Below are 11,809 nucleotides of genomic sequence, written 5' to 3' on the forward strand. Positions count from 1 at the left end.
GTGTTGTTCAATAGAATAACTATTAAGCTATTAAGCAAGCTGGTGTACAAAAGCGTAAGAAAATGCAAAGGTTATATATTACAATATAGGAGAAGTGGCTTCCATATGGCCATATATCTGAGCATAGAATCAGTCTTTTCCGCATATACTTTTTCATACTTCCCTGTAAGGCAGAGGGTATTCCACCACATATGGTAATCTATTTTGGTAAAGTCTTTCCAGCAAAACAGCACCGACTGTATTGCCAGAGACATCATGATAGTAAATAAGCGAGTATTGTCTGGATTCATATGTGTAGGAATCGCCTGTGACATAATGATAAGCATGGAGTAGGTCATAGGCTCTCTAATATCCAATATATCACACATTATATTTTTTGTTCTATAAGACGCACCTGACCATAAGACGCACCCACCTATACAGGAGGAAAAACCAAGAAAAAACATTTCTTAACCAAATGGTGTAGCCTGTCCCACCACCCTGCCCTGTACCTTGTCCCCCCCTCTGGTGGTCTAGTGGTAGGCTGGTACAGGGGACAGGGCAGCCCCCCCCCCCCCCCCGCTATGTAGGCAGCCCCCACGATACCTTTTTTTAAATCTGTTGGTCCAGTGTTGTATCGGCAGGAGCTTAACACACTCCTGCCTCTCCCTCGCTGGATGACTGTCTCGATCTCTTGTGGCAGAGCAGTGCACAAGGCAGGCGCGAGCTTTTCTTGCTCCTGTCTGGTCCCACGCAGCTCCCTGAATGGCTGCAGTCAGTTCTTGTGTCTCGCTGTACTGAGAGAACATCTTTAAAATTCAAATATGTGACCATCAGACTTTCCCACTAAAATTCAGATTTGTGACCAACGGACTTTCCTTCCTCAGTTACCTCAAGCCCCAGCCAATCAGGCTTGAGGACCCACTATATATAAAAAACAAACTACAAACCTCACAGCACACCCTGAAGAAAGCCACAGCATAATGTCTGAAACATTGGTTCTACCTACCCAGACATGACGAGAACCAGACAACTGCAACAATCATGACGCCAGCCACAGAAGCCTAAGAGAACATATAAAACATAGCATCTGCTTTTCTGTGACATGCACATGTTTCTGGGGCCAGAAATGGGTACAGTGGGGATTAGATTGGCATTCATTAATGTATTTTATAAAGTATGGAACCAACAAACACAATGGAGATCCAAAGTATTGTTGGTGTGCAATTTTATTCCACAAATCACAAAGTCTTTTATACGATGGCTCGACACGCATGTGGTTCGGCCTCTACGGTCTGCTCAGGAGCCTATGATGCACATAACATATAAAATTGCATGTAATAAAATAATTATATAATGTAAAAGTAACAGATTTTAAGTTGCAATTATTTGCTTTCATTTTATATGAAGGTGTATGCTGAAGTTTTTTATATGTGCAATTTAAGTTTTAATTTTTGTATTCTTATTTAAAATCTATGTTACTTTTACATTACATAATTATTTTATTACATGCAATTTTATATGTCATATGCTCCTGAGGCAGGCCATAGAGGCCGAAACACATTTGTGCTGAGCCATCGCACAAGACTTTGTGATTTGTGGAATAAAATTGCACACCAACAATACTTTGGATCTCCGCTGTGTTTGTTGGTTTCTTGGCTTGATTGTGGAGGTTTATCTCCTGGTTTTTCTTGCTGGATTTTTTTTTTATAAGTATGAACTTACTGGCACATTTCTGTACACAGTTGTACCAGTCTTCGAACAGGTGTAAATGTGTAGATTCATTTTATTAAAAGTCCTGTACATATGTGGCTTTCCTGCTCAGGTGTCATGATGCAAAATTATCCTCTCTGATTTCAGAGCAATAGAAGTTTGCACCTGAACTTTATTTTTCCGCCCGTCAAAGGTTGCAAACTCAAAAAACTTCATCAGCACCCTTTTGTCATATCAGGCAGCATTATGGGGCAAGGATCTGGAAAATCTGATTGTGTCTTCGAGTTCTTATGTTAAACTTAGAAGAAACCTAAAGAAATACTTGTTTCTTAAATATCTGGGTAATTAATTTCCCTGCTTACGGACATCATACTTTAGCAATTTATTTTGTTAGAATTTTTTTTTAAGTTACATAATTTCCAATCTATTCAATTGTATACACTATTATAATCTTTTGTTAACCGCATAGAACTTCATGGTCCTGCGGTATATAAACGGATTGTTATGTTATGTTATGTTATGTTATGTTAGATGAGGTTCTAACATGAAAATTCACCTGTTTTGGTTTTTTTTTTACTCTTGTTTATTTTGCAGGTTTTGGAACCACTTTCAGATTAAGCTTCCTCTGATGCCTCCTGACTGGGAATCCTTTTTAGCAAAGAACAGGCAGCATGTACAGTAGATGCTAACACCATGAATGAAAAATGTTCAGGGGCTCATAATAAAAAAAAAAAAAAAAAACCCATTCAAAAAGTGGCCTAAATCGGTACTTGGACGATCAAAAAGCCAGATCATCCAAGTACCAATAATCAAAGCTAGTTTTAGATGTATCTAAAACCAGCTTAGGCCTTTACCCTGCCTCTAAACGCCTAGAGTGAAAAGAGGCGTTTTTAGAGGAGGGGAAAGAGTGGGAGGTGGGCCGACCTAGACTTAGTTGTACAGCAAGTATAACCAAGTATTAACAGGTTGCCTAATCGGAACTTATACGTTTTGACTTAGACCAAATCAAAACAGGTATAAGTTCTGAATAGGGGCCACTGAGCTGATCGCGGCTGCCATGATCAACTCAGCAGCCTCGGCAACCTGCCCACCCCCCACCACAACGATCGCGGCAGGAGAGATGGCTCACATCCCTTGCTGCGATCGCAATCCCTCCCTGATTTGCCACTGTGGTTCACGGCAGTTCAGGGCAGGGGATCGCAATCGTGGCAGGAGAGATGCCCAATCTCTCCTGCCACAATCTACCACTCACCCCCAAACCCTGACAATACCAGCAGGAGGGAGCCTCTCCTGCTGAGGCAAGCCCCCCCCCATGATTCCCCCACCCAACACAATAATGGAAGGAGGAAGCCCAACCCCTCCTGCCGAGGTGCGAGCCCTTGAACCCCCTCCCGAATTGCACAAATACAGGCAGGAAGGATCTCAGGTCCTCCTGCCCATGGAGCACCCCCACCCCATGACGCCTCCAACCCCCCAGACAATACCGACAGGAGGGAGCCCAACCTGTCCTGCCAAGATGACCCCCGACCCCTCTAAAATGAAGCATCTCTCCTGCCACAATCGTTGCGGGGGGGGGAAATCTGTAACCGGTGCTGTTTTTGACAGACGCCGGTTAAAGAATCCAGCTTTTAGGCAAAGTACTGGCCCCTCATTTGCCTAAAAGGTCTTGTTTTGGGCGTTTGGGTCTTGGGCTATTTTTTGGTTGATAATGTGTTCTAAGGTTAGACGTAGTGGTGGTCTGGGCGATTAAACTGCTGAACGTAGAGGTAGGCCATTTTCAAAAAAAACCCTCATTTTGGACTTTTTTATTTTTTATTTTTTTGAGAATGGACATTTTCCCTGCTTCTACTTTCAGCGTTTAGGGCCTTAGGCCAAAAGGAGACTTAGACTTTTTTTAAATTATGCCCCTCTCTGTGTTTATTTATTTGCTGGTACTAAGGTTCCACCTTTTTATGCCGTCAACACTCAAAACACATTCCAGTATACATGAATATATGGAGCCCAATATTCAGAACAAGTTATGTGTTCACCAGCAGGGACCAAATGAACACCACCTAGCAATATATTTTTTTTAATGCATGTGGATATTATTGGGCTGTTTAACTCACCAAGGGGCCCTTTTACTAAGGTGTGGTGAAGTCTGGATTTAGTGCATTCTAACACGAGACTTCCCTGTGCACTAAGCCCAGGTTTATCTCAGCATTAAAGTCAGACATTTTCTTTTTTTTCTCCCACATAGTAACTTGCTAGCTGGATAGGAGCACCCACTCTCCGCCCATGATAGCCCCTAAAAATAGTTAATGTGCACATAGTACATGAAACATTTTGCAATAAGCTTTTTCTCATGCATTAACCCTGAGTTAAGGCATAACACACTTTATGTCTCCAAAGATTACAATTAACCCAGAATACTGCTACGAAGTTGATCTTTGGAAAAAGTAAATTTGACCATGTGACCCCCTTTGCTCCTGAGTCTTCATTGGCTCCCAGTTTATCTTAGAATTCAATTCAAATGTGCCTGCATCTCTTTCAAAATTTTATATGGCATTCTTATTCCCCTCATTCCCTTATTATGGAATGTTTACAGATTTTCCTTTGCAAGAGGCATCCAACAATTCAAACTCTCCCTTCCATCTAAAAAAGGAATTAAAGGAGTTAAGATCTTCAGTCAATCTCTGGCTTTTCAACTTCTCAACTATGGAATGAACTCCCCTTAATTCTGAGGAGCCCCAGTTCTTTCCAATCTTTCCGCAAACTTCTAAAGACTTTTTTCTTTTTTGCCAAACATTTTGAAAACTAATCCCTTTGAAACTTTTGCTATTACTTTCTTTAGTTTTTATCTAATTGTTGTAAACCGAGTCGAGCTTCTTTAGTTTGACGACCCGGTATATAAAGTTAAGCTTTAGTTTAGTTTTAGTACAATGGCCAGATATGATCTATATGAAAAGGGGCAAGATTAGGAGAGGAGTATTTAGGCAGTTAATTAGCAAAGATTTTAAAATGGACCACTTAGGTTATTATAATTTTTAATTATTGGTTTTTAATTTTTAGTTCTATTTAACTTCTCTCCAGTTCTAATTTTTAATTATTGTAAACTGAATAGAACACAGCCTTACAGTATATAAACTGATTATTATTATTATTAGGAGTGGAAGGGGAACCAGAAATGATTGTTTAGCAGCAATATTAAGTCTCTAATCCCCAAAACTTGCATACCAAAATTTAAGCTTAGTGTGAAAATTTGTGTGTACAATTTATAGAAAAAGGCCAGGTGTGTATATAACTTTTAATTTAATAATTGACTGTTAATTGGAGTTAACAGCCAGTTATTGGGTTTAATCTATGTGCAACTGCCCTTAGAATTTGCACATATAGCTTCTAAAATAGTGACTATTGAGTACAACTTCTAAGGAGCATAAACTTTGGAGGGGCATGGGCAGGTTAGGGTCATGCCTAAGAGTTAGATGTGTAGGCTGAAGAATACTAAGAATTAGACATGAGTACTTACATCAGGTTTTGGCATTTACTAGGGTGGTTTGAAAAGTTTGATAAAATAAAAAAAAAACACAAGTTAAACAACATAGGGTTCTATATTTAGTCCAGTGAGTTTACATTGCTTCAGTATCATAGGGAAAATAGGCTTTGTGAAACTCTGCAAAATACTAATTGACGGCATCGATGACTTAATAAACTGTGGTGCCATCTTGTGGAAATTTATCAAACTTTTCAAGCCACCCTCATAGGGGTGAAACTGTAGATTAGTATTCTAATGGGTGGTAAATGCATGGAATAGTCTGCTGGTAGAAGTGGTGGGACAGGCATGTGATATCTCTTAGGGAGAGGAGGAGATAGTGAATGTTACGGATGGGCAAACTGGATGGCCATTTGGCCTTTATCTGCCATCATGTTCTTATGTTTCTAAATAATTTGTATCCATAGTAATTCAATCATCTCGTTACATAGTATACAAAACGACAAATTTAGCTCATGACTTCATGTCAAATGGGCATCGATTAGGCTGTTGGTGTGGTATACAGTTGGGTCCATTCTATTAAAAATGCTGGCACCTCCTACACCCCCATGGCTTATTTTGTGCGTTTTTCATTTGATGTGGTCTTTCTTTTTTTCAAAAATGGTTCATTACATGGTGATCCAAGATGGCGCTAAGACGTACTGAGAACTACGCACTCGATTAGCTGAAGCTCTTCTCTCCTTTTTTCCTTTTTGAGGCATTTTGTGGCCCGATTTGTTCTCCGATGCCTGTGCCTCACAGCGCTTCACGGTGTCGACTCTCGGCAACATAGAGGAGCTATTGCGAAGGATGCAGGGAGCTACGACGCCGGCATCTGATGTCAGCCTGCTGAGAGCGCCCGGATTGAGCGAGACCGGGGTTGTCTCTCTTGGGCCGGATACCACCTTAAGCCCAGACGTTCGAGCACCACCTCCACAACCCCAGTCTACCAGCTCCCCGAATGGCGAAGAAACTCTGAAGTTGGGGAAGTACCCGCTATTGAGGCAGTGGAAATCATAGTAGAGAGCATGGAAGCAGAATCACCCCTACAGGTGGTATCTTCAGAAGAAGCTGGAGTTAGATCAGCAATGCGAGGTGAATTGACCCACACGGAACATGACCAGGGGAATTCTTCAGAGGGTGAGCATTTCTACACAAATCAAAAGTTTCCACAATGGGAGAAGCCCCCTCAGGTGACTTTGAACTCTCTACGGGATTTAATTGCTAATTTCTCTAAAACAATTAGCCCCAATTTCCAATATATAGAGAATAAATTGATACAACATACTAAAGAGCTCAAGGGTGTAAAAGAAGATCAGATGAGTTCAAAATCTTCTATTCAAAAGCTTGATCAAGATTTAAAAGTGTCTAAACAATTACAAGAGACCCTGGTTAAGGACAATGTGAACCTAAGAAGGAAACTAGAAATGCTGGAAAACAATTCTCAAAATAACAATTTGAGACTTATTAATTTCCCTAGATTACCTAACTCCTAGGGAGATGCTTAAGAGATATTTGGTAGAAGTACTACAAGTTTCGGAAGAAAATTTACTTCCATTCTCTCAAGTGTATTATCTGCCAAATAAAAAAATGGGCCTCAAACAAGTTAAAACCAGGTCAAGCACAATTGAATGTGTCTGAAATTTTGGAAACGTCTGACAAGGACATGGTAAATCCTTCTACTTTGATATTATCAGTAGCTCTATCGAAAGCATGGTTATTGAGGCTTTTCTTTAAAAATAAACAAGGATTTTCTTGGATGTAAAATTCAAATGTTTCTTGATCTTTGTAGAGAGACTCAAAAACGTTGTTGGAATGAGGGGGCCTTTGCCAGCGGGGGGGAGCAATGCCGGTTATTGGGGGGGTGCTCGCAAATTGAGTCAACACTCGGTTTGCGAGTCAAAAGTTTGCTGAGTGTTTTGCTTGTCTTGCAAAACACTCGCAAACTAGGTTTCTCGCAAACCGAGGTTTGACTGTATTATGGAATGAAATGTTGAATTAATTGAAGATCTATAATAAGAAACATCGAGTACATATATAATTGTTGCTAAGCTATGGACATAAGGGTGAACATTTCTATGCACTTTAACGAGAGATTTTTAATTGGGGGCTGAATGAACTGGAGGGCTCAGTTTGTGTATTGAATGTATAGGTGGAACATAATATAAATGATAAGTTATATAATTAAAGTTTGATGTATAATAATAAATGGAATAGGTTATTATGATATTAGCTTTTTGTATGTTTGGATTTTTAAAGATATTATATGAGACACCTGCAAATCTGAAGGCTATTTAAGCAGTGTTTATTCAGGAACAGTAGGTATTTGTTTGTGGAGGGATTTGAACCTGTGTCTTCTTCTTTATAGTATGCTACATTAACCAGCAGGCTACTCCTTTGCTCTGCAAGTATGTCTGGGTGGCTATTTTCCTAAGAATGATGGCAGACACATGTCCTTGTGTCTTGCCCCCCCCCCCCTTCCCTGTGTATAATTTAAATATTTCAGTCTGTAAAATGGTTGCTCAGGATGGATGTCTCTAGCGTAAGGACATCTTTCTCACAAGTTTTCGAGCAGGAAACCAAAAACAAAAGAGAACTGCAGACTAATGTACAAAGATGCAGCCTAAATTTATTTAAACCAAGACCATGAATGCGGTTAATGTTACCACCTTGTACCATCCCAAGGGACCCGACACAGTCCGTGTTTCGGTAAACACGCCTTCATCAGGGGTCCCAGGTAGATAAGGTTTTAAATAAAACCGCAAAACAAACACTTAGCCTGATAGGATCGCAGCAACGAACAGTGAGAGAAATCTCTTGAAACTCAGCCTTAGCAAAAAAAAAAAAAGGAGCAGGAAACCCCATTTTCCTGTTTGAAAATGGCTGTGAGATGGATGGGAATTTATGGCACTTAGATGTCCTTTCAAAAATACTCTCTCCATGACTCGATCAAAACAAATCCCAAGAAAGATGAGGAAAAAAAGTGCTGGAATATATCAGTCTGGGAAAGGTTACAGAGCCATTTTTATTGCTCTGGAACTCCACTGCACCACAGTGAGAGCCATTATTTCCAAATAGAGAAGCCTGCCAAAATTATGCACAGCAGCAACTCAACTGTGAAGTCACAGAACCTCCCAGCAGAAAATCCAAAGAACCACAAGTTTTTCTAGACTCAGCTAAGGTCAGTGATCATGGCTCCGTAATAAGAAAGACTGGGCAAAAATGGATTTTATGGGAGAGTAGCAAGATATAAATTGCTGTTATCCAAGAGTAACATCAATGCTTGTCTCCAGTTTGTTTTAAATCTACTACTTAGTAGCTTCATCGCATGTCCCCTAGTCCTAGTATTTTTGGAAAGAGTGAACAAGCGATTCACATCTACCCTTTACACTCCACTCGGTATTTTATAGACCTCTATCATATCACCCCTGAGCCGTCTCTTCTCCAAGCTGAAGAGCCCTAGCCACTTTAGCCTTTCCTCATAGGGAAGTCAGCCCATCACTTTCATAATTTTTCTTGCCCTTCTCTGTACCTTTTCTAATTCCGCTATATCTTGTTTGAGATATGGCAACCAGAACTGCACACAGTATTTGAGGTGTCCGTATCATAGAGAGATACAAGGGCAGTTATGGAGTAAGACAATGATTCAAAACACATAAGCAAGTCTATATCCAAATGACCGAGGACAAAAAAAATTAAAGTTTTGGTTTGGTCTAGTCAAAGTCCTGTGCTGAACTCATCAGAGATGTTGTTGCAGGACTTAGCAGAAACTAGCAATTCATGCCCAAAAACCTACAAATGTGTCTGTATTAAAGCAGTTATGCAAAGAAGAGTGAGCTAAGATTTCTCAGCAGCAATTTGAAAGCCTGATATCAAATTCTAGGAAGTGTTTAATTGCAATTATTGCTGCTAAACTGCTAAAACTGCAGTTTTTCACATGGGTGATATGGAGGTTGGATAACTTTGCTCCTTAAATAACTGATGTAATAATTTAAAACTCAAGTTCCCTTTGTGTATTACTTTTGTTTAAAGATCACAAACAATTCAGTATGACATATGTGCAATAATAATAAGGGAAATCAGGAGGGAAAGGGACTTTTTCACATCACTGCATGAGATGCATTTATTTCCACAGTACGCATTGCATCTTAAAAATGACTATTTAAACACTGGGAACAAACCATTTATCTGTGTGGGAGTGAGACAGGAGGAGGAAGGTAGAGCTCTGGAGTCTCAATTCATGAATGAGATGATTGTGTACAAAGAAGGGCTTTCAGTTACTTTGCAAATGGTGAATATTTTGAAAAGGTAGGATCCTATTCCAATAGGATGGCTTCTACGTTAGCCAATGTTAGTCATATCAAGACTGCTTTTCAGGAATACACATTCATAACTTGAATCTTGTTTGGTCACGTGGACTGCAGCAAATATGGATGGCACTGGTTTATCACCTAAGGTAACCAAACTTATTGATACCTCGAAAGAACAAGTGACATTGGCTAAACATAACTTAGTATATCTTAATGTAAGTCATCCAAAGCTAGACTTAGATGTCCTATCAAAAATGCCCTCCATGGGGCTCATTTTCCAAAAAAGATTAAATATCTAAAAAGTAGCAGATGTTTTTCTCGTCAAACCCAAATCGATCTTTTAGAAACTTATATTCTAGATCAGGGGTAGGGAACTCTGATCCTCGAGAGCCATATTCCAGTCGGGTTTTTAGGATTTCCCCAATGAATATGCATTGAAAGCAGTGCATGCAAATAGATCTCATGCATATTCATTGGGGAAATCCTGAAAACCCGACTGGAATACGGCTCTCGAGGACCGGAGTTCCCTGCCTCTGTTCTAGATGAATATCTATGCTATTCATCCAAATCTGAAGGAGGTGTGTTAGAAGCGTGGTTTATGTAGGACAAGGGCGAGCTTATGACTTGGACATTTTTCTACACCAAAAAGGAGAAAAAGCTCTCTGCACAAGAAGTCAAGAAAAGTAAAAAAAAAAAAAAAAAAAAGTCCACTCGGCAAGCTGGAAAGCACACTTAAATAGAAATGTATGCAGTGTAGAACAAAACAAACCCGAAACGGACTGTGTTTCAGTTACAGAGCCTGTATCAGGAGTCCAAAGGGTTCTTAATATTTCCCACTAATAGGGTAATAGAGTCCTGCCTTTAATTGGTATTTATGAACACTTCTATATTCAAGACTGGTTTTATTGCACATATTCAGTTACCCTAGTAGTGGGAGATATTAAGAACCCTTTGGATTCCTGATGCAGGCTCTGTAGCCGAAACACAGTCCGTTTCGGGTCTGTTTTGTTCTACATTGCATACATTTTTATTAATGTGTGCTTTCTAGCTTGTTGACCAGGTCTTCTCTGCTTTTTTCAATGTTTTTCGGCCAGAACCAAACATTTTTTAATACATCCAGGGCACCAGTAAGCCGTTTGGGGGCTAATAATATATAAGTGCCAAAAAAGGTGCGGGACATAAACTCACACAACACATGCACAAAGTACCACCAGCGGCCCCAGAGCTGCCGTACAATTTTCTTGCTAAAATGTAGGAGTTCCCTTCTGCCATGGTATATAATCTAATTCAGCAACTGCACCTCTCTCTTCTTTAATTTGAAATGAGGAAACACTCCACTAATTTAGTTAGATGTACTGTTCTATAATACACCAATTTTCCACTTCATTGTTAGTATATCCAACCCAGATTCTCAGCACCACTTTAGGCTCAAAAACCTCTCAATGCCTAAAGAGTGACGTGTCCAATTGTCACTGGATCTTCCATAAATTAGATATAAATTTTCACCCGTTTCTTATATTTTTATATCTTATAAATATTAATATTAGTACTTTAAAAGAGTGCTTAGCTTTGTGGTTTGTACCGTAGGGATATATTCTGCCTGTCAAAGGCTTACCTTCCTTATAATTTTATGCCAGCTCTTTAGACCATGTCATCCAACAGAGTTTGCTTTTGAGCATTGCAAGGAATACTCATTTTAATACTAATGAGCTCCTTGTAATGCATGTGGGGTTCTTGGTGGCTGCTACGGTAATTGGTAAAAGCCCCCAAGAACCCTTTTGTGCATCAGAGGCTGAGCTACCATGCAAGTAAGAGAGGCTACAATCAGGTGCACAGCAGACTTTTGTGTATCAGGGTCTCAGACTGCTCAGGATCCCTCCTCCACCCCAGTTACACAAACAACTTCTAACTTTAATTTTGGGACATTTTTTGTTTCCTTGGTGCATTTCTAATTTTCTCCCTAGGTTTCATTTCGCTTCGTTCAATAATTTTGAGCACCAGGATTTCCTCCCTTCTTGATCTGGTGCCAGAGCTCGCATGGCAATGGGGATTTAGTTACACCCTATACCCGTAGCCTGTCTTGCCTTTCTCATTATCTTCTCAGCCTTCAGTGAACAGACAGAATGAATGCTTCCAGTAAGCATGGCCATGCTACACCTCTGGCAGAGCAGAATAAGAGACTCACTGTACAGACAGTGCTCTTTTGTCAGGGCTGAACATTGGTTCTGGTCCCTCCTTCAGCATTGCCCAGACCGCCTTCAGCTTTCTACTGTCATACTGATTTCTGGGAGCATTA

The 11,809-nt window shown here is 40.1% G+C and overlaps 1 protein-coding gene across 1 annotated transcript in view; it reads left to right on the forward strand.

The window, feature by feature from the left end:
* Window positions 1–2,388, forward strand: part of LOC117355695 (cytidine monophosphate-N-acetylneuraminic acid hydroxylase-like) — a 102,593-nt gene extending 100,205 nt beyond the window's left edge. The window contains exon 13 of the mRNA XM_033934623.1: window positions 2,287–2,388. Within this exon, the coding sequence (XP_033790514.1) occupies window positions 2,287–2,374 (88 nt within the window). The 3' untranslated portion in view covers window positions 2,375–2,388. The remainder of the gene's footprint in view (window positions 1–2,286) is intronic.
* Window positions 2,389–11,809: the final 9,421 nt, after the last annotated feature.

Source organism: Geotrypetes seraphini, chromosome 2, assembly GCF_902459505.1.
Source record: "Geotrypetes seraphini chromosome 2, aGeoSer1.1, whole genome shotgun sequence".
Lineage (NCBI taxonomy): Eukaryota > Metazoa > Chordata > Amphibia > Gymnophiona > Dermophiidae > Geotrypetes > Geotrypetes seraphini.